We start from the raw sequence: 23,692 nt of genomic DNA on the forward strand, positions 1-23,692 counted from the left end.
CTGATCAGAGAAGCTCTAACATCCATGTAAAAACATAATAATAAGTATATCACATTTCTGGTTGAAATGTTAACATTTTTCAAATTAATTTTATATTGATTAAAAAAACATTTATTTTTGAGCATCTTTTCTTTTCTTTTTTTTCTTTTTTTTCCCAAAAAATCTCGTGTGAACTCTCTGAAAAATGTCTTTCTTTTAGTTACAAACAGGCCTTAGTATAACCACGGAAAGTCATATAGGTGTAAATAAGTAAGTGCTAGGCTCAAATTAGCTTTAGCTTCAGGATCCTTTGTGTTCTAAACAAATCCAGATTACAAATACCCAATTTCATACACTTAAATTTGATTCATATACTATTTAAAAAAACTTAACTTGATTTTATATTCCATTTATTGCTTTGATACCCACTAAATAATAATTGTATTCCGTAGTTTTATGTTGCTAAGTATGCTAAATGTTAGCGTGCTAACATGCTACACCCTATCAGGAGACAGGATGGTCATTGGATAGTCATTGTGTAGATTGTTGGCATCTGTGGTACCGATTTCTGTCCATTTTAATTGGTCAGTTTATCTGTATGTACACTCAAAACCTGCTTACAATTAATATGCCTTTTTAAATGTTTTTTAAGGGTTAAAAACAAGCACTAGATTAGCACCATTGCTAATGTAATTAGTAGAGATGGACCGATCCGATATTACGTATCGGTATCGGTCCGATACTGACCTAAATTACTGGATCGGATATCGGAGAAAAATAAAAAATGTAATCCGATCCATTAAATATCACGAAAGCACCTCACAAAACTTGCAACACACCGTAACTCACCTCAGAACGTTAGCACGTCGGAGCAGTATGCATCACGTGATAGAGCGGCTGTGGCATGCGGGACCTGTCGGTGGTCTGGATAGCATTTGGAGCTTCGCTAGCAACCCGGCATTTCATCTCCGACAAAGTTATCCCCGAGAGAAGTAAAGCAAGTGTGTAAGTCCATCTCTGAATGTTTGTAAAGCATTCCTGCGTTAAGCTTAACGAGCGACTGCCTCTCGCTCTCCGGCTGCTACTTCAATCGTGAAACTGCTAATGATCAGCTGATCGGCTTTTCTGTCGCGAGTCTCTCTTGTTTGTTTTTGGTCCACTTTGCGCCAGAAAGAGGAAACCAGCGGCTGAACAACAGCAGCACGTTTAAGCTTGATAAGCTGTTGTTAGAATTTATTTAATATTACTTTCTACACCAGGATCTTTTTCTACGTAGCTGACGGCTGGTAACTGTGCAGGGGCGGATCTAGCAAAGTTTAGCCAGGGGGGCCGATAGGGCATTAACAGGGAAAAGGGGGCACAAAGACATACTTTTCTTTCTTATTCTCATTTAAAATGTCTAGCTTTTAATAAATAATTATCTGACACCCAAAGTTTTAATCTGATGTAAAATGTATAGAAGTCAATTACTGTATATATTAACTATTAAGTCTAATATATATACCCTAGTAAGCTATAGTACTTTTTCCTTTGGGAAGGTACCATCTGTGCAGTCTGCAATTTTGTTGAAGAAAGATGTTGAATCTATTTAATATTTCTTGAAAAATAATTGATTTCTGTGCATTTTTTTTTCACACTGCATCAAATTAAGGTTGATTACGTCGATTAAGCATCATGAGGTGGAGCGTGAGGGGTGGTTCCCTATTTTTTATTTATTTATTTTTGTTGTTGCTGGGAGTTGGAACCCTATTAGTTAGGTTGCTTAATATTTATGCTAAGTACTCTTTAAAATACCAGAATAGGGAGGATGGAGTAGGTTTAAGTTTATTAGATTGATCAGTTTTGCTGAACTATGAAATATTTTGGGTGCAGTGTTTTTTTTACATACAGGTATAACAGAATAGCTTTAGTGTTGTTGTTTATTTAAACTTGAGTATGAACTTATACAAAATGCAGCAAGATATTAAAAAAACAGTTTTATTGATTAAAAAACACACTATATCGGATTCATATCGGTATCGGCAGATATCCAAATTTATGATATCGGTATCGGTATCGACATAAAAAAGTGGTATCGTGCCATCTCTAGTAATTAGTAATAGCTAAGGTTTCCCAACTATGATAAGTGTCTGCTGTCAAGTAAGCCTGTTCTGCTGGAATTCAGTTATTTTAAACCTAATTTCAGCCTGCATTTTGCAAATTCTGTTTTCACTGACCTTTTGAAATCCTGATTGACTGACACTTAAATTCTAATCCGCTCACTTAATACAGCATATTGTATTCATACACTTAAAGGAGGCCTAACTAAACAGGTCTGCCTAACATTTCTTTCCTGTACAAGAGAGATCAATCATGGCATGTTCCTGCGCTGTGGAAGGGGACATTTTTCAATTTAACCTTTATATTATGTCTTGACTACATCAAAGGAGGGTTTCAACACACTTAACATGAGTGGCATTTAATATAGCATAACACTTGCAAGGTGAGGCCCAGGAGTGACCCTATTTAAATACCAGACCCCCCTTGCTTCTGAAGCTTAAACGGCAACACCACCCCCAGCAGCGTGCGCACACCCACAAACCCCTGACGCAGTTATAATTAAACACACCTTATGCCTCTTTTGCAAATGCCCCTCATCGATCTGTATGGTTTTTAACATTCATACGTGAGCTGCCCCCCAGCAAAAAGTCTGTGGCGGCACAAACGTTTATGGATCAGCAAGTTTCCATTAACAAAGTTGTTGATGTTGAGGCGGCTGCCGTGATGCCGCGGATATATTTGGGTAAATTAACTTAGCATAAAGTGCTTCAAGGCTAAGGGAGTCTGAGGAAAGAGAAAGGCACCAGTGAGGCCCGAAAAGTCAATGCACATATTATGTTGTCAGTGAATATATGAAAGTGTAGCTACTGGCGCGGTGTCCCAATGAATGGCCTCTATTAAATAATAATATCTGAATCCGTCTCTTTGCCTCATTCAGTCCTTTTAATATTTTGCACCAGTCATTTATAATTAATTCCACAATATTTTCCATTTACAAAGTACGATTTTGTTTGAAACTTCATTATGCCCGTACTGCCAGGTGAAATGAGCAGCTGAGGGCGAGAAACAGTGGAACTGCAGGTAGAGGAAATTGGGAAACCACTGGTCTGCAACATCAGTAACAAGTGAATTATAAACACAAATAGGTCATTTAATCTTGAGTGTTCGCAGCGACTGGATTTCACTGAGGCTGTGGTGGGAATTATGGGATTGGAGATGAATTTAGGTGTTTTGATCTAAATGCCTTTTGCACCATACTGTCTAAACTCTCCTTGAGCTATGGTTGCAGAAGTGCAAATGAATTGTGGGGCAAAAACTTCCAAGACATATTAGGGTATACTAACTAATGAAAAGCAGTGAAATAGCCCGAGGACCTGCACATACACACACCTCTGCCTTTTGTCGTTTCGTGAAGCGTGCAGAGCTGCTTTAAGACTGGAATATGCTATTATTTTCAAATGTCTTCAAGTGAGTGTCAGCAATGAGAAAATCAACATATCGTGTCAATCAGCTGCAGTTGGGAGACGTGTTTATATTTCGGCTGCATGCCCCTACAGCAGAAGTGGGAGGACTGGAAGTGACCGGGAGGGTTTTTGGAAAGAAAATGGAAAATAGGCAATTTAATGTAGTAAAGGGCTTGACATTTTAATGAAAATGCAAGCCATGAATCTTCCAGATATCTGTTTAAATATGTCAGTTCTTATGTGGCATGCATGCCAAGTTAAGAGAAGTTTTGGGGACAGCGGGGGTTAAAGGTTTGGTTGGAGGCACGAATATGCACAAATTGCACAAATAAAAAAGAACAGGGCGCATTTTGACATAGCCGAGAACAATGTGTTCAGATACAGCGGTTTAGAAACACTTTAAACCTAACTAAGGTACTATTTTAAGCTGTTATTTTTAGCACTCCAAACACCGACCTCCTGTGCTAAAATTAAAAAAAAAAGAGAGAAGCAATGATAAAGTGGCCAAAGCTGCAGTTACTTTAAGTGTCACTTGTGGCTGGCTCCAAAAGTAAGTCAATCCCCACAGGCTTAAACGTCTAACTTCAGGCTGCATAAAAATATCTTTGGTTTCTATACCTAATCCACCCCGCCCCCGTTAAATAACCACCGGGTGTCTTTAATCGCTTTCTCAGATTTTTGTCAGGGTTTCAAGTTAGGGGTGTGTCTGCTGTAAGTGTGCCAGTACACGGGGAGCTCTTTGCCGATTGCTGTCTGCAAGGCCTCACCTCTGCTCATTCCAGTTGCTGAGCCACAGTGCTGCTGGTCCCTTTGGAAGCTTTTTGATGAGTTAAATTCTTCCGATTTATACGCTTGTTTTGTAGCACTAATAAGTAGGTGCATTGCATTGCACCCAAGTATGCTAGGTAGGTAGGTTTTATGTATGAGGACATAACAAAAAACTTCATCTGGTTCTTATGAGGTTTTACATTTAAACAGAAACTCACATGAACAACAACACATGGCATATTACACTGGCTCATTATCTATTTCACAAGAACTGAGCTAAAATGCAGAATGCATGATGATTGCATGATTTGACTTTTAGCAGTCTCTCACATCACTATGCAGGATTTTTGGCCCACTCTTCTTTACAACATTGCTTCAGTTCATTGAGGTCTGCAGGTATTTATTCATGCACAGCTCTGTAAATGCCCCAATGCAAAATTTCATACAGGTTGGGGTCTGAATTTTGACCATGCTATTGCATGATCCAGTTTCAGCCGAGCTTTAGCTGTTGGACAGATGGCCTCACATCTGATTCTACAATACTGTAGCATACAGAGGAGTTCACGGTCAACTCTATGTGGCAAGGTGTCCGGGTCATGTGGCCATTCTATCACCGTGCTGGACAGTCAATATCAGGCATTTTAATCCAATGTGGTGTTGTGCATTATGGCCAAACATTTCCACTTTGGTTTCCAAAGTCTTTTGGTAAAATGCTCAAAAGATTAATTTCTCCTGGTAACCTTTCCAAATACGCATGTTTCTCTCTTTTTTATTTTAAATTTGCTGTCCCAAACATCAGCCCTTAACATGCTAAATTAGACTTAAATCTTTTTCTTTCATATATAAACATTAAATGAAAGCATTTAAAGACATTTAAAAATAGATGCTGTTTGTCATTTTTAGCAAAGACAAGATAATTAAGAAAGAAGCTAGGCATTGTAGTTTTAAGGAAATGTTACTGTAGTGGGAGTAAATTGTGCATTTACGGAGCCCATATTCAGCAGCAGTAGTCTCTAATGACTGTTAAGGCAGCAGCATCTGGGACAGACTTTTTCAGATAATGAAGGAGCAACAATGTAGTTTGTAATGTTTTTTTAATAGCTGTAGACAAGTATTAACTTTTGTTTTAATGGGATTTGAGAATATGGAAAATTACATCATATTTCCACTTAATACTGTTAATGTAGTGTCTATGAAACAAAACACAAAACCGTACAGAGAAAATGGATTAATACCAGCTTACTGGAATACAATATATTCTGAACCTAGAGTACACAGGTTGTTCATTATTTTGAATTTGTCCTCAAGATAAACTTTACACAACAGCACTGCAGGGACCAGAGTTTAAAAAAAAAGAAAAAAAGCAAAAGTGCTGCTGAGCTGATGGTCCAAGAGGACTAAAATAAAGCTGGCAAAATGACTGAGCTATCATATAACCATGTTTGTGATAGACTGTTGTAACGTGCAGTGGAACTACAACGTGCCACAGCACTGTGTCAGCACTTCCTGCAATTTATACGGCTAAACAGACCACCGTTTGCGTTTGTTTCCTTGGTAAGTGGACGTTTAGTGGTTTTGCCTGTGCCCTGACCTCAAGCATGTGTGCCATGAGGTTCCACGGTGCAGCCACCAGGGTGTGCTAGCTAACCGTCTGTGGAGATTTGAATGCCAGCTAAGTCCAAGAAAACTGGATCCTCAGTTCAGCTTTCCGACCCAGTGGCTGTGCACACTCAGAGCCTCTGCAACGCATGTGGGGAAAAAATGTAAGTGAATGTGGTATTTGGCATAATTAACTCTTAGCTTGTATTCGAAAGGCAGTCAAATACATAATCAAAGTAGTGACATGCCTCCACAAAACAAATGACCATCTGAGACCAACACATGTATGTGCTACTGACAAAAATAACCAATTTACACCATATTAGAATATCTGTCTTCCACATTTTTTCAGTGAATTTGTCGTGAAGTGTAGCCAGAGGTCTCCAACACAAAAACATCCATTTGCCTCTGAGAGAAATCCACTGTTAGTTAGCCACTCACTGTAAAAATGCTACAAAGACGTCCTGTATATTTCAGTGTACTGTGTGACAGACACACCCTTGTTTCTTGACCAGGAAATGCTCCAGTGACTGAAGCAGAATATGAGGGGCCATGTTTTGGGATGAGGGGATTCCCTATGAACAGTGGTAAAGCCCCATTAGTGTGGGGCCCATTGCACTCTAGGAAGAGATTGAGCTGCTGGATTTTCAGCAGACACAAAAACCACACAGCAGATCACACTGCTAATCTTTTATTAGAGATCATGCATAAGTCAAACAACACAAAGAGAAATGAGGCAACTGAGGAAAATTAGCAGTCGTACAGCACAGCCTCCATTATCGGCATTGCTTTTTGTATATTCCAGTGACTAAGAAACACGTTGTTCTTCTGCAAAGCAGGTCTGAGATGACTCTCTGGCAACGTTATCAGTACGCTGGGGTTCAGTTACAAATCACTGACAGAGCTCACACTGAAAAAAAACCAAACAGGAGAATAACATGTATTCATTGAGCTCACATTTGGAGCTTTCTTAGTTTAATAAGAAAAAAAAAATTAACTGAGATTAAAATGTTTCAGCGTCACACAACAGACACAACACTAAAACAAGGAGACATAAAGGAGGGAGAAAGGAAGCTTCCCTTTCAAAATGTGCAATGATGATGCTTTGTTCAAAGTGTCCAAACTAAGTTACTTTGTGTCAGTTCCCCCCCCGACGTGCTGGTCAATACATAAAATCTATTCAATATGTATCCTTCATGAAACAAAATGAGACAAGTAGTGTAATTCTTTAACGGCTACAGACCAGTGACGAAACACCTCCATGTGTTTACCATCCTCCACTTCCAGCCGCCGAGGATATCCACATACCCAATAACCCCAATCATGACAAATTAAATACACAAGCCAGCAACAACGTATAAAACAAACCAAGAAAAAAAGCTTAACTACATAAACAGAAGCCAGAAACACTAAAACATACACGATTTCCCATCTCATCCTTTAACACAGCTCATTTCCCATTTAAAATTTTCACAATAAAGTGATTTAAAATACTGATCTTTAAGAAGAAAAAAAAAAAAAAAAAAAAAAAAAAAAAAAAAAAAACACAAAGGAAAAGAAGTAGTGCTGAATAAATTATTCATATGCTCATTAATTAAATTAGGCTATGATTCAGCTGATTTACAGTACGAGTTGAAACGCGGCCATCAAAGTGCACACTTGTTACGATTGTGTAAAATGTTGCATTTGTTATTGTCGAGAGCAAAAAGTCTAATTTGTAGCCTGACGTCTGCAGCGAGCTCATTTCTGAAAAAAAAACAAATCACGCTTGAAAGGTCAGGCCTTTAAAGATGGCAGCGTTAAGAAATAAAAAGGAGAAATGCACAAAAATCATGTGCAAACTGCTTCTGTTTTTATTCTTTAGGACATCTGTGAATTTAGAAAAAAGAAAAAACCCTCGATTTTAAAAATTAATGAAACACAAGAACACAATTATTAGGACATTCTTCCGTCCACATCCCAAATGAGATCACAAACTTGGTCCTCTAAGCTCCAACTTAAAAAAATTAAAATTAAAACGCATACAGCACAATCTTCCCTCAAAACGCAGTTAAAACCTACAGCGAGTAAAAACTCCTGAACGACAGCAAACGTCTCTTCAGCTCCGAGCGTGCACCTTAAACAGCACTCATCAGAAAACCACTCCCATCCACAACTCCATGACACTACCTTAAGAATCCATGAAAATTAAACTTTAGTTTACAAAACTATAGCAGCTTTCAGGCTAATGAATCTCAGCAAAATAATCTCAATAAATCTGTTGTGACCAGCAAATCACCGAAAAACTGCACGTACGTCTGTCACGGGGAATGAGAAGGCAAGGTAAGACTACACGTATCTGGGTACGGTGCGCCACGACGCCAATCCGCAAAAAACGACATCCCTTCTTAACCCTCGTCTCTTTTAGCTTTTGTAAATAATCACATGTGTACAATTTTTGTCCCTTCTCTTGAAAAAGCTCAGCCCAATGAGGTACATCCCTACTGTCAAAGCAAGGGCAACATATATCCTTTTTCAAAAAACAAACAAAAAACTACATTAAATTACCATCTCTTACATACTTGTGTAAGCTAAAATATACACACAACTAATAAACCCGACATTTGTCATTTACAGATATACAATTCAACTTAAGACAGACTTGCAAAGGGAGCGATACAAACACCAAAACCAGAGCCTCGTAGGTATGATCAGTGCTTCTGCAATTAAGGGGGATAAGTCTGCAACAACATCCATAATGTTTCTGCAGCGGTTTCTTTAACAGTACAAACTTTGTCTTGAGTTGAGGGACTGGATAGGAAATGAATTCCTACTTATGACAAGGATTCTTTTTTTGCCCCCTTTTTTTTTTTTTTTTTTTTATACAAATCTACATCTGCAGTCCACACCAGGCTGAAGGAGATAATTTACACCAAAGAGGGCTGGGGGGGGGGGACCTGCTGCCTCACCGTCTCTAACACTGCTCATCGAGTGGGATCCATCTCATTTTGGCGTATGAAAATAGGACATTTTCTTTTCCCTTTGCGTGAGAAATTAACGGAGAGCCTTAACATAATTCTACTGATTTCATGTGCAATTTCCTGTAGTGTGGGTCGAGTAGCGCTGCGATCAATCGTTAGCAGAGGTGGGTGTGATTCAGTGTCGGGTCGGTCTCTCCTAAGGTGAAGCTGCATAGCTGGTCGGGTCTAAGGCTGGAGGGGAAATCGGAGGTCAAAGCTGGGAGGTCTACGCGGCAAACAAAGTGTCCTCAGGTCTTTCTGGCTTTTTGCGGCTAGGGGTTCCTTGCACTGCTCCTGGGTTACCACTCGGGGGCGACGGTAGGCTGGGGACCCTCTCAACAGCTTTGGCTCTCTCCTCAAGGAACTTGTCAAATTCTGGGGGCAGAGACAAATTTATTTATTTATTTATTTATTTTTAAAATAAAATGTGTTCAAAATACAGCTGGGGGAGCTGTAAGTGTTAGAAGAGAAGAATCAGTGTCGTACCTTCACTTGTGACGCCTTCCTCACCTTCATCTCCCTTCTGTTGAAAAAGAAAAACCCACCATGTCACGCTGGGAAAAACATTACCCACTGCAAACCAAAAGCCAAATTATGACCCCTTGACCAATAATCTGATTCAAACCACATTAAGAAACAAACAAAACACAAAACCCCAAAACTGACTTACCCGTTAAATTTCACTCATAACAAGAGCCACTTACCCATCATTAGCACGGACCAAAGGTTGTGACGGTAATATTAGAAGTTCTAATACACTCTCATTGCTCTCCAACCAAAACACTCGGCACACAATCTGATAAATTTGTGCAACATAAGCACAAATTTGCACAAAATAAGCACTAAAGTCTTGGAATGCATTATTACTCATTCTGGGTCACAAACACTCGCCCAGATTAGATAAATAAATAATATCGCTCTATAACAGCTCTGGCAGTTAAGATGTTTTGGCTAAAGCAGACCTATTCTGATGGATTGTATGTTAACCTCATGATTTAAAAAAACTTTTGCTATGCTGTATATGACAAACAGGTCATCCTTGGAGCCAAATGCTCACGCTTCAGATTGCACTATAACAAATTCAGTTTTCCTCACATAGTCGTCTGAAGCAAAGAAAAAGCTTTGAGCTCAGCACCCTCCAAACACCTGATGGGCCTGACAAACGTTTTCAACCAGCTAGACTCAAAGATTGGGCAACGATGAGGAAACAAAACCACAAACTTAATATTTGAATTGGGCATATACAACGTAGCTTAAATCACTGTTCAGGCAGTTAAACAGTATTGTTAGTGTGGCTATTTTAGCTTTCAAAACAGTTTGAGCTTATATCTAAGCAGCCTTTTATGTCACTAATGCACCTTCAGTAAGGTGGAAAAGGCTCTGGGTTGACTGCAGTATGTTTATTACAGCATGACTTTTGCTTTAAAGATGAGAAATTGTTTTTATATCAGGTTTTTTTTCTGAACTGCCACACTGCCGGGTGATGGGCTCTCAGGGACAGTAGATGAACTAAGGAGATATCTGCAAGACAGTCCAAGCTAAATAAGGATTTTGTGACTGTAACTAATGCAAAGCTACTAAAGTGTAGTAACAATGCTGAAGAAAAGAAAATGCATAATAGGTCCACTTTAGCTCAAAATAAACAAAATGTTGCATACATTATTTGCATTCAAGACCTCATGCCATTTTGCCACAGTCTCCCATAATTATATCAGTCGCCCCTCACACAACACTGTTAGTAAAATTTCAGTGAACTAAATTAAAATGTGATTGATCAGTCAGGAAAACACCATCGAGTAAATGTGTTAATTTCAGGCTTCAGAAGCCAGTATGAAATTTTTAAAAAGGGATACGACAGAGTGAAAAAAGTAAAGAAGCAAGCATAAATGAACCAAAAAAAAAAAAAAAAAATTCATGATGGGCTCACCACGTCAGTACTCAGCCACTCCTCTATGTCATCCATGACAGAGGACTGGCCTCCGACAACCTATGGGGGCAGCATCGAGACCGCCACAGGTGGCCAGAACAAAAACAGAAATGAAATCCCGCCCCAAACACAACAGAAAATGACTTAAGTGAACATCAGTGGTAACTCAAATGCAGCTTAATACAGTTGTGAGAAAAACAAATGCATAAACCGAAATCAGTGTTTGTGATAAAGCTATGAGTGCGCAAGTCATACAAAAACAAATCTAAGTGCAGGTTAAGCTGGGAAGACAGAGCCATGCTGGTGAAAATGAATAAAGCAAGCCGCGGTGCAGAGACGCCATGGCCAAAAAAAACCCATCATAAAATAAACACCAAAATAATAATAATAAAATCAAACTGGAAGCTCTATAGCATAGCTATTAATACAGCTAGCATAGCATTTCTTTCCTTTTTCTCAGAAGATGACAAAGCTGAAAACAACTTACAACTCTAGTTAGTACTGCATGAAAGACAAGATCCATCTCCCTACGCACGGCTTAAAAAATGATTGATTTTATCAAAGAAATTAAGAAGACGATGCACAGCTCCAGTGTTCAAACCCTCTCTGTTAAGCTGTAAGATGTAAATAAACAAAGAAACTATATTTCTCAATTTATTTTATTTTTTTTTTTAAATCAAGGGATTAGTCGCATCTAGCAGCAACAGTGCAAGGATGAAAAAGCATGTCAGGGTCAGAAAGCGCACAAACACAAATATTCAGTATCAAAATTCTCCGACAGACTATGACAACACCGACTTTGAATTAAGACCCAAATTGTCACTGAGACTCACCCCTCCAGCAGCTGTCTGTAGAACATCCAGAGTGGGAGGAAGGCCTTCAGCGGCCTGGGTGTTTTCTGATGCAGTACTGAGACAAAACACATACAAGCAAATGTTATTTGCCCACTTTTAACAGAAATAAAAAGGAAGTAGGTTAAATGCCAAACTAAATTTGCCACTCCTCATTGGATTCTTACACCTTCTGTGGCTCTGACATGGTTCCGGTTCTGGTTTGAGCAAACACATCAAAGTCATCCTGGGCAGGTGGAGGCTTACAGCTGGACAGGGAGCTCAGAGTACTGCTCACACTGTCTGCTCCCATGTCTGGAAGAGACAAAACAAACAAACCACCTTAACATCAAGCTAACAAACTGCACAGAAGAGAATCAGACTTTACAAAAATAAAAGAGAAAAAGGTTGTTTCTACTGAGATTCATTTTAAGAACAGTTTGGATCCAAACAATCGAGAACTAAAGTTATCTGTTGATTTATTTTTGACAGTCTTACATCAAACTAACTGTCTGTTCTGTGTGTGCATGTACCATCGCATCAGACCACACAGATCCCTCTGTGCTATGGGAGAAATTAAGCTTTAGCTTGTATACACAGTAAAAGCTGCAGAAGATATAAAAGGAGAAAGTTGCCTCGGTTTTGAGGCAGATAGGAGAGCAGAGTGTGTGGACTCAGCAGTGATGCCTTCAGTGACACCCACATGACTGAGTGGTGGCGCTGACAGCAGCAGGTACAGGAAAACAACTGACAGTGAACAAGAGTTATATGGTACATTAGTGATAACTCGAATTTTGTGAGTTACTGAATTTCACTGTTAATGGCTCCATATTATAGTGGTTTACACAATGGGCTTTTCCTTGAATTACACTGTTAACATTGTAGTGAGCTGCAAGTCTTTCCAGAGAGAGATTACTGAGACAGCTTGAAGTTCTCTGCACACTCAATGAAGGGGAGCGGCACTCTCTGCACACCTACCTGAAGGAACCCTGGGTATGGTACCCACTGCACCCACAGTGTCACAACTTCACTAGGCTAACATGAATTTAAATAAAGCACAACATGAGAAAAATAACTATATGGTAAATGGCCTGTATTTGTATAGCGCTTTACACTACATTCAGTCATTCACACAAAGCTACACTGTAGCCACAGCTGCCCTGGGGCGCACTGACAGAGGCGAGGCTGCCGGACACTGGCGCCACCGGGCCCTCTGACCGCCACCAGTAGGCAACGGGTAAAGTGTCTTGCCCAAGGACACAACGACCGAGACTGTCCGAGCCGGGGCTCGAACCAGCAACCTTCCAATTACAAGACGAACTGCCAGCTCTTGAGCCACGATCGCCCTTAGACTGATGTCTTTACCTGTTCTTTGTTCGGAGGCTGGCCTGTATTTGGTTGTGTAAATTATTACAAGAGAACCGGGAGTTTGTTAATCAACAGCACTTATCTGAAGAACAACATTAACTCTAACAGATCCAGACCCCCCCCAATACTTCAAGCTTTAGATGCTGAACCACCTACCAATCACTGACTTGGAAATTAAGTTTCTGAGTTTTGCTCCAATCCAAGCCCATATGACTACCTGACATGAATTCAGCAATATGTTCTGAACAGGTTTGTATTTGAATATACAGTGTAATGCTGTAGCTAAAAATGTAACTATTGACTGTTTCGAGGGATTTAGTGCATACCGAGACCAGCCAAGCGGGAGGCCAGAGTAGCTGGGGAGGAGGGCCTTCCTGCAGGGGCTGTGACAGTGGGAGGCAAGCTGGTTGGGGCTGCATTTGGCATATTGCTCACCACAGCAGGGGAGCCTGGGCCGAGATCTATCAGGTTGTCTTCTGTAGCCTCACTGAGGACCTGGATGAAGGAGAAATGGTGAAACAGTTTCAGGTAAAAATCAAAGGATTTATGATTTTTCGTATATGAGGAGCAAAATAATTTTTTTGGGGGGGAGGCTATTAAAGGCAGGGTTATTCAGTACTTAGCTTTTTAATTTAACAGAACAAATGTGGGGAAAAAAAACAAACAAACAAAAAAAACAAAAGTGTTTAGCTTCAGGAGAGCATGAAAAATGTCTGTGACTCGGGGCAGCAGCAAATCAACTCAATTTCTGCAAAACAGTTTCTTAAGGGGGTAAAACAATACAGTTTTATTCTAGAGAAATAGTTATGCTTCAAGTCCACTTCATATAGGACAAATGCCAATCAGGCCATTTATCATGAACGTAGAGTGATGAAAACAACCCCCTTAAGAAGGCAGAAATACAGCGGGCAGGGAGGAGGGTAGACTGAATCTTTGGGCTCTGTGAAACTTTCTCTGTTAAGACCAATTTGCAGATCTCAAACCCTGACGGTCTGAGATGACGGAAAGCCAACATGACAGTGATTCTAGGGCATACATTCATTTAGGTGCCATCTTAAGCTCATGTCGCTGTCAGCCTGCCTCCAGGTTTCACATATCATTGGCTGCAGACTGAAAACATACCATATGGTTAAAAAGGTACCGCTGAATGCTGGCCCCATGTTCTTTAGTTATGTATTGAATGTCACAGTTGGGTGACTGATCATTTAAAGGGGGGAGGTGACAATATTTTCATACTTGCCTGTTTCAGCTAGCCAAAGTAACAGAAGAACAGAAAAGAACAGAAAAGGAAGACACAGTGAATACCATTAACATGCCTGTGTATGGACAGACTGTAAAGGCATGATAGCTGTGGGAGATATATCATGCCTAAACGATCTGAAACCCACTAAGGTGGTGATACTTCTCCAACAGAAGATTCCCTTTTTTTAAGCACAAAATATTACGTTATCAGATCTGTCAGTTAGTTACTGTAGTAGGATTTGCGTGGAAGTTAGACGGTGTAATAAAGGTTTGGGATAAATCAGGATCCAGGAAATTCAAAAGGACTTTTTAACAACTTGATATTTCAAGTCACATCATGTGAAATTCTCCAGAAAACATAAACAAATCCAAATTCAATTATTTCTTCTATGCAGGAAATTTCCAGCTTTGGCAGCGGTTTACAGCCTCACACTGCTCTCATTTTGAATCCCATTGATTATAATTAATGAAAAATAAACTATTATTCTGTTTCACAATAGTGTTCTAACTCACTGTGCCCCAAAAATGCACCTTTACAACTGTTCGTGTCCCTCCTTAAAAGCCTAAACTCGCTCTATGTTTAATTCAGTTCATTTATAACATCTATTAATTCACTTTGATATATTTTTAATGTTTTAACTGAACAAATCGATGATGTTTCTAAACGTAATGTGCAATCGTGTCAATACTTGCCCAACCCTACATTCTACTATAAGCAGGTCCAGTCATGTGATCGATGGCATATTAAGTTAAGGAAGCAGCAGAAAATTAATTTGCTATTTAAACAGGGTTTTTTTGGGGGGGGGGGTTTTACTGATAGGTTTGAAACACAGCAAGGCAGTAATTTATAGACACATGCAAGCTTTAAATAAACAACACACTGCTGTTAGAAATTGTTCTGGAACATACTGCTTTGCGTCTTGCAAAGCAATGACTGGGCTGCTTGTTTTATTGTAATGTGCAATGAATAAAATACAAGCAGCCCAGCTCCAGCGCAACAGCAATTAAATTTGCATTCTCTGCTGTATAATCATGGTCTTTGTTTCACTTACTCCGCAGAACTTAAATACAGCAGGTCTGCTTGAACTATAGTGTAGAAATACAATCTGACACTCGAATGAGAACAGAAAATCTAAACTAAATATAAACGTCTTCAAAGATGTCTCTATATTTTATTGTGAAACCAACTGCATGGGTCTTTGTTGGGTTTCCATTTAATTAGGCATGTACATCTGGTAAACAGCTGACACGTTTTGACATATAAAGACGGCACAGGAAAGCCTGACTGGTAATGTTAACATGCACATCCACACTGCAGACACTGAAAGGTGTGGATGTCCAAAATAAACAGTGCAAATTAGCTCAAAACATTCGGAGAGGAACTCCAGGAATTTTAAGTGTGATGCAATCACACTATGAGCTGACTCACCCCATTGTTTACACCCTGAGCTGAGGACCTTCCAGACCTGAACCTCTCATACCTAAAAGCAACAAAGAGATAGCATGAAAGGAAGGAACAAAACACCTGTAGTTTACCAAACTCAATTTGTGCTGAGAGGGTAAAAACAAGTTTGGCTACGTGCACGTTCTTGCACCCAAAGACAAGTTTACACCTGCATTTGCGCAACATGTTTGCCTGCGTTTTCTAACCTTTCATAGCGGAGGAAAATGTTGTTGAGGTCGTCATTGACATGCAGCAGCTCCTCCGTTACTGCCTCATTAGAAACACAGGAGATGAGCTCCACTATTCTCTGCTGCATAGCTCTACAAGTCCTGTTGAGCTCCTACACAAAACAAATGTACACAATACAAATGCTTACAAAAACACACGTATGCAAACGGATCCCAGTCTGCTTTTGAGTCACATTTGTACATGCCGGCCTAAAAAAAAAAAAATTAAATAAATAAAGTTTTTACATTTGTTAATTTACAGATACTCACATAACACACAAATAAAAATGTAAGTGGTGTCTTGCCTGTAGCAACTCGTAGTCTGAAGCATCCTCCTGTCCTGGCACCATTTCTGTCAGCATCTCTGACATCACTTTAGTGTTTCCACGAACAATGTCCAACTCACTGCGTAGCCGGGAAATCTACATGATAACAGTGCAAGTTTGCCTAAATGCTAGCACTTGGAAACTGGGTGATTTAAAAAAAACAAAACAAATAACTAAAAAAGTAAAGCATAAATTACCGTAAGTAAAAGTCAATTTTATATTATTTCCATACATTTGAATTTAAAACACAAGTATTACTGTGGTAGCGAGGAAAACCACCAGAGAATGATAACTGCGAAAGTATAAAGGTATGTCCCCTTCAAGATCATCTCTTTGTGCACCTTTGGACTGCTTTCTGCACTCTGCTTCCACTGTTCACTCTTGGGCTTTGAAAGCAAACACCAACCTCTGTTTCAAGAGTGAGTGGTTTTCATTTGAAGGGCAGCACACGTGCTTGTTTTTCTGACATTCATTAGATTGTAAACTGGGAATTCCTTGCATAGTAACCTTCAGCTGAAACAGGCTGAACAGCAATGATGGTGAATGTGCTTTCAAGTTGGGTGGGGGGACCTTTGGATACACACATACTCATGACTCATCACTCACCAGATATACCTCCATGTGATTGACAATCAAGTTTAAGGATGACCACTGTGACACAGCAGAGGCTTAAAGTCAAAGGGACACAAAAGGACTTCTAGGAAGTAATCTATATTTATCACCTGCACTGAAACCAGTCCAGAGGTGTATAAGAAGATGACCTTGAAAACTGGAGGTGAGGCAATTCAAAATTACAGAAAGATCGTTAGTTGGGCAGATTCTTGGAATCTTCATGGCGTACACTTGAGAGCAGATATTAAAAGGAAAACCGTAGAATATCGTTGTTTTGTAGGACGGTTGTAGAAAATGTGGTCATAGGATTACCACTGTACCTGTTCAGGTGTGGGATTAATGGCTCCGGAGGCATGAATGTTGGGGACTTGAGGGGTGGTGTAGACTGGTGGCACAGAGTGTTGTGTGGGCTGAGTAGTGCTGCTGTGCTTGTGTAAGGTAGAGTCACCCTCCGGAGCAGTGGCTGACTAGAAACAACAGAGAAGGTGATAACAAACATATCATTAGGCAACATGTTACCTGGGAACGTAATCACACCAAATAGTTCTGGCAAAGAAACTTTAGCAAACTAGGCTGCCAAGCATGAGCTCTCCTACACGCTGAGGTGTATGTATAGGTGACAGCGTCTCCAGCTCTGACGTTGGGAACTCGATGCCTTTTCTCTTTAGCTCCTCGTAGATTTGAACCACACCCGTGAGGTCAGGACTGCTCCTGAATGCATCGGCCCACGCCTGGATAAAGATAACAGAGTAAAAAGAGTTAAAAGAAAAGAGAAAATGAGCGTGACAGACTGAAAAAAAAAGAAATTTAAACAATGGATAAAAGGGAAGGCTGAAAAGGCAAACAAAGCAAATGATGCGCAGACAGTAAAAGGAGTCTGTTCTCTGATGATATTTGTTTGTCTTCCCTGAATACATTCGGCGAACAAACTACAAAGCGTTCGGCTTCGCTCTTACGAGAGGGTAAATTGGGCTCAAGCCATTACAACATCTTAAATACAAGACAACACAACAGCCCGAAAGAAATGCAGGTTACCAAAATAATCATAGAGCTTTTGACTTTAAACTTGTAAAAGCTATGAAATGTCCACACTTGCCAACTTTTATCAACTCCAAAGTGCACACATTCATCCCTGAGAGATGAAACAGGTGGTTAGGGAGCTGCACCAGCATAACCACAGTCTGCTGCCCAGCTGGGTTTTACCTCTCTTACTAATGAAAATGTCAACAACACTCCAGCTGCTGCATGAAGGGAGTGTTACGCTATAAATGTTTCCCATGCATTTTTCCCAGTTGACCTTCAAGTCATAAACTGGTTTCTCTGACTACTAAATAAACAAAAAAACAAAAAAAAAAACAAAAAAAAGGAAATCATCAAGCTTCTCTCTCACAACTACTGTATGCTCGTGCTCCTCCTCCATGCTGTAAGCTGTGGTCATACAACATCCCTGATGGAAATAACAGCAACACACACAAACCTTGCTGGGTTATCTGAGCTCTGACAGGTAACTAGAGCTGCTACTGGCTGAAGCCCTGGAGACAGTGTGCCTTACTTGAGACTGTGCCTGGGGATGAAAGACCACCTGGGCAGCCACCACAGTCGCAACAAAATCCACAAACCGACTGAGTCACAAATGATTAGGTCTCTCACAGTGACGTACACCGTTGCAGAAGCAAATATATTAAGGATGCGTGGTTTGTGAAATTTTGGGCCCTTATGATACAGATGTTTTAAATAATAATTTGATGCTCATTTAGTTTTCTTTAAGGGTTTCTACCACATAGCGTCTACATATATAACACAGCTGAGGTGAATCTCAATATTTGTTGGGAATTTACTAGGTCATCTTATTAAAATGCAATATTTAAACAAGGTTAAACATAATTTGGTCCTCCCCCATATATACACATGCTACTTTCCCTTTGTGCAGAGCTCCACATACACTGTGCACTCTCTCTGGAAGTTATATATTGTCATAAAAACAGGGGAAAAAAAACAAATACACGAGAATGCAAACTTTGTGCATTCAGTTCTGCCGTTCTTACCTGAATCAGGGCGAGTACTTTATCTTGAACAATGGTAGGTGGGTTGTTCTTGGGAGAGATAATTTTAACAAGCACGCCATCAACGAAGTCTCTGCTAGTCACTAAAGCATGGAAACGGTGGCCACAGTTCTTCACGCACGTCTCCAGAACCTGACAGATGCACAGACGCCATCATTGAAATAGCTCCTCTTACAGAGAGGTTCAGAAGTTTTGGAGCCAAGATACAAAATGGACATAATGTGTTGGACTAAAATCTGCAAATGCAAATTATGTTATGCAATCAACTTAGTACTGATAAATGCAATCATAATACTTTTATTTATGTTACCAATAAATGCCAAAACAAAGCACCTTTGACCAATTCATTTGACTGTTATATAAGGAAAACTGATATTAACATTATATGCTAATTTATTATATAAAAAGCATACATTAGCTGTTCTCCTCCTGCTCATGTGAACTTACCGTTAAAGCCAGCATTACTTCCCTATAGTTCCGATTGCCATTTAGCCTTTTCTTCATTGCTCTAATGGCATCCTTTGGCCTGCATACACACATACAGACACAAGTCAAAACCCACATTAAACACACAAAAATACCACATTATAGCATGCCTGCCTGGTGTGCTTTTAAATGGACTACGAAAACATGTCCCACAGAGAAGGACACATGATTTCTAATAAGCTGATAAATTAAAGCTTTAGCTGCCATTTTCAGTGGCACTGACAAGATGTCAGATACTGTGACAAACATTAGAAAGTTGAATATCAGAAGCATGAGCCAATAATTCTTAGAGCAGAACAGCTACAGCATCAAAGAAGTAAATTATTAACTTTGTCTCTACTTCCAACAGAGCAAACACGCCTTGCATAAGTGGATGTGTTACACCCATTGCATTCCTCATAGACAAAAGACAAACAGACTTCTTATTACAGTACACTTCTGTAGGTTAGAGCCACCTAATCTTAAGTGCAATCCACTGATCAAACGTGGACTTCACACACCAGTTGCACACGCTCTGTACAAGGTTAATGAAGCACAGAGATAAGAAGTGAGGCCTCGCATAAATCTTCCTCATGCAGCCAGGGCTAGACTGGCTCACTTATGATTCGATGGTAGAGAAAAGGGGAAAAGATGAAGTACTTGATCGTGTTTGCAGCACTCCACAATGTAAAAATCACAGGCCGGTAAAACGGTAAAACCAAACCAGTGCACAGTTTAAACAGAATTTAATCAACACCTATGTGGTTATTCATTGATTTTCACAAGGTACTCACCCATCCTCTGTTTCATTGATGATGTCACATATTTCCATGTTGAGAGTCCAGTCTTCACTTTGTAGGGATCCATCAGTGGCTCTCTCTAAAAAACACACACACACACACACACTCACACACACACACACACACACACACACACACACACACACGTACTTACATAAGGAAATCATCTTAATAACGTCTTAAAAACTGCGCCCCGAATATATGACGATGGCTGTTGGCTAGCTGTTAGCTAACTTAGCTGCTTGTCATTATTACAGATGCACACGTAAACGGCTTGTGCGACACAGGTAATGGCGTAATGGCACAAAGCACACATTAAATTTGTTAACGAGAGAGCTTACACAGTGACAGCAAATGTTGTAATAGTTAGCTAGGCGGCTAACGGTGGCTTTCCAGCTGTAGAGAACTCATTCAGGGACATTAGCATGCTAAAGGTAGCAAACCCGTAAATGACTATTACATAAAATAGACACCTTTCTAAGATATACACATACATCTCTCCACAATGTCCTCCCCTAAATAATTATTTGCGTACCAATGCAATGTCCCACTGGCGTAGTGTAAGGATTTCCCAAAATGAACTCCATCTTGCTCGACAACAAACAAGTCAGTCCATGGGTTGATAACGATGATACTTGAGGAAACGTCCAGCAAGTCCCGCCTACGCATCAACGTAATTGGGTGAAAAAATCCTATGCTCCAGTGTGATTGGACAGCAAGAACAACCATTATGAGAGTTGGGCGATTGTAAATAAAGGGAACCTTTAATTCCCTTTATAAACCAAACTGATATCTTATGGAAGTAGCATTAGCTCTTCTGTTGGTTAATGCGAACTTTGAATAGTTATTTTACGTTTTTACCCATTCCTGGTATTTTTAAAAAAATATATCTATATGTTTATTTTAATTTATTATGATGATGATTATTAGTTAACTATAGAAAATATTTGTCATTAGTTATCTTTATCACTATACAAGTGTTATATAAAGTGCATTATCAGATAAATATGACATAAGGGAAAATGTTTTGTGAAAAAAAGAATATGAATCATATCCACAAGCATGATGTCATTCCTTGATTTATATCAACTGTAATAACAACAATTCCTGTGAAGACTGCTCTTTGCAGAGAAGCTTTACTAATAAAGGCGTTCTCTCTACATTTTCAGTTTTACACTTCACCAGCAAAGAAAAACACCGTGACATACAGAACAGTTAATTCATTAGCAAAAAATAATTAGAATTCAGAATTTAATGAAGTTTATATTTTTCACATGTATTGCCAGAGCCAGACAGCACACAGTGCAGTCAGTACAGACTGAATAGTGTGCAGTTAAGATGAGCATATCTGCTTTCCAGTAGTGACATTGTGGCTCAAAGAAAGTTAAAAAAAAAAAAAAAAAAAAAAAAAAATCAAATGCAGAATTATTGCTCCACTGCCACAGAGACAACAAAAAACTTCACTATTCGTCTGAGGCAATGTGTCGCTGTCCAAAATGTCACGGGTGATTGAGAACCCACTGGAAACTCTGTGAAGGGTGTCACACTTGGCAGCTGCTACATGTAAACACTGCAAAAAGGAGAGCCAGCATGTTTTACTGGAGTGAGATGACTGCATAACAGATCACAACAGAGCAGCTGTCACTGCTAAACAGAACAGACAGAATATGCAGCCTTTTTATGAATGCAGAGACATTTATACAACATAGGTGCTGGGGATGTTCTCAGTAGTTGATCCTAATCCTTTTCAGTCCTGCAGAAGTTTATGTTTGACAGTCGAACTCTCGGATGTGAGGTGAACAAAAAGGGCACCAGCAGCAGTCCGTGCCCTCAGCTCATACATGTCGTAGTCATGGGCCCACTCCACGTTTCCCCAGCGTCGAATCTGTGAAGGGGGGGGGAGAAAAAGAAAGAAAGAAATACGTTAATAGGATTAAATAGAGAATATGTTAAGAGTGTTGGCCAGAAGAGCATCATTAATCAAGACATTTGCAAAAAAACAAGCAAAACTTTCACGTTTTATACATTATATACTGCCAGGGTAGGTGTCATGTAAGAGCGTCAGTAAAGCTAAAACAACAAATCTTAGAAGCTTCTCGTAATGACAAATCCGGTACAAAACCAGTTTTGTCCAACTCCTCAGTTAAGCCAATACATAAACTGACTGAAAAAGGCAAAAATCCTCATGCAAGTAATATAAAAAAAAAAGCATATGACTCAGCAATTCCCTACCTGGTATTCCTCCTCCAGTCTGGAGAGCAACACCGCCTGCTCCACGCTCAGGTGCCTGTCAATCATGCCCAGTGACAATACAATAGACTTGAGCTGGGTGATCACATATTCAAGTCCTGCACAGGAACAACAACACGCATGTAAAATTTAGTCAAATCACATATCAACCAAACCATGTGATTTAAACATCACACCATCTCCACTTCAAACAGCATTTCCCTTCCTCATCATCGGCTGTGCCATTACAGTTACCAAACAAGCAAAACATGTTAGATACAGGCAAATCCCATCTAAAACAAGGTCAAAAGAGTGAAAAAACAAAACAAAACAAAAAAAGCATATAGATCTGTGTTACCTGTCAGAGACCAGAAGTTGTGAGACTTGAGATGTTGCCGTAAGGTGTCTTTGGTTGCCTCTGGAATCTCAGGGCCCAAAATACTGGCTGAGGAGCCAATAGTGACGTTATATCTGCAGCGAAGTTGTGGGGAAAATAAAAATTAGTAAAGCACTTTCAAAACGAGAACGTCGATGATGTAGGAGCTCATCAAGCTCACGCGCCATCGCATGTCATAGGTCAGTGTAATGTGTGAGAAAGTGATGCAGTTTCTGTATCACTGGTTGGTTTTATTGCACAAACTAATGAGATTTTAAAAGTCATATCCAGGGAAAATTTGTCTCATTCTGCACCAAATGTGTGTGTTTGAGCTCAAGAGTACCATGACTACATGGTCAGTAGTAACTATGGCCACAAAAAACATGATTAAATATCAGCATGTCATAGATTTAATCATAATGCTGACTTTATGGTGTTATAAAGGTTCCAGCCACACCTTCGAGTGGAGTCAGCCAACAGGACCAACTCCCTCCCTGATCATGACCAACAAGATCATGATCAGCACCACCTAAAAAGATACAAGTGGTGCACAACTAAGCAATATTTCAAGCTATTACATCACCTGGTGTTTCATGTAGTCCTTTCTTTAATATTAAGTTAACAGCTTCGCTAAATGGTTCGAACTGGATATTTTTTTCAGCACATCAGGAGTGAGATTTTAGCGAAACTGTAAGCACTGTGCATGAAGGTTACACTGGAGAAATCCCAAATTGAGCATCTGAAATTTGCCAAATGGCATCCTATTAGTTCTTGTTTTCAATCATCAGGCTTGTTTTTTATAATTTATCATTTTAAAACATAACTGCAATGATTATGTGGCCTGAGCATGCTCAGAAGACTACATTTTTGAAAAAAAGAAGAAGAAGAAGAAGAAGAAGAAGAAGAAGAAGAAGAAGAAGAAGAAGAAGAAGAAG

General features: G+C 39.6%; 2 protein-coding genes across 5 annotated transcripts in view; both read right to left on the bottom strand.

The window, feature by feature from the left end:
- Nucleotides 1–8,686: 8,686 nt before the first annotated feature.
- On the bottom strand, nt 8,687–20,818 carry tom1l2 (target of myb1 like 2 membrane trafficking protein). 3 transcript variants are annotated; one of them, XM_042225160.1, is made up of 16 exons: nt 20,688–20,818; nt 20,147–20,231; nt 19,335–19,413; nt 18,870–19,019; nt 17,421–17,555; nt 17,145–17,291; nt 16,192–16,308; nt 15,866–15,999; nt 15,645–15,696; nt 14,214–14,222; nt 13,300–13,468; nt 11,794–11,920; nt 11,609–11,684; nt 10,776–10,835; nt 9,335–9,371; nt 8,687–9,223 (listed from the first exon to the last, which is right to left on the bottom strand). In XM_042225160.1, exons 1-16 carry the CDS (start codon nt 20,737–20,739, stop codon nt 9,075–9,077), a joined length of 1,578 nt encoding a protein of 525 aa, XP_042081094.1. In that variant the 5' UTR covers nt 20,740–20,818; the 3' UTR covers nt 8,687–9,074. The 3 variants fall into 3 exon arrangements, with proteins under 3 accessions (XP_042081094.1, XP_042081095.1, XP_042081096.1); XM_042225161.1 differs by lacking the exon at nt 14,214–14,222 and having other exon boundaries at nt 20,688–20,817; XM_042225162.1 differs by lacking the exon at nt 10,776–10,835 and having other exon boundaries at nt 20,688–20,817.
- A 727-nt stretch (nt 20,819–21,545) lies between these two features.
- The window catches only part of atpaf2 (ATP synthase mitochondrial F1 complex assembly factor 2), a 7,089-nt gene continuing 4,942 nt past the window's right edge, over nt 21,546–23,692 (bottom strand). For both annotated transcript variants that reach the window (XM_005932879.3, XM_005932878.3), the window contains 3 exons: nt 22,740–22,852; nt 22,385–22,500; nt 21,546–22,037 (listed from right to left, as the gene is read on the bottom strand). In XM_005932879.3, coding sequence (XP_005932941.1) covers nt 21,900–22,037; nt 22,385–22,500; nt 22,740–22,852 — 367 coding nt within the window. In that variant the 3' untranslated portion in view covers nt 21,546–21,899. The remainder of the gene's footprint in view (nt 22,038–22,384; nt 22,501–22,739; nt 22,853–23,692) is intronic.

This window comes from Haplochromis burtoni, unplaced genomic scaffold, assembly GCF_018398535.1.
Source record: "Haplochromis burtoni strain Fernald_Lab_line unplaced genomic scaffold, NCSU_Asbu1 Contig_162, whole genome shotgun sequence".
Classification (NCBI taxonomy): domain Eukaryota; kingdom Metazoa; phylum Chordata; class Actinopteri; order Cichliformes; family Cichlidae; genus Haplochromis; species Haplochromis burtoni.

Excerpts from the sequence above, each read along its gene's own strand:
- tom1l2 (XM_042225160.1), bottom strand. The coding sequence starts at position 20,739 with ATGGAGTTCATTTTGGGAAATCCTTACACTACGCCAGTGGGACATTGC. Across the intron at positions 15,697-15,865 it reads ATTTTCCTCCGCTATGAAAG|GTATGAGAGGTTCAGGTCTG; the intron begins GTTAGAAAACGC and ends TGTTGCTTTTAG. Across the intron at positions 9,372-10,775 it reads AGTGGCTGAGTACTGACGTG|AAGGGAGATGAAGGTGAGGA; the intron begins GTGAGCCCATCA and ends CTTTTTCAACAG.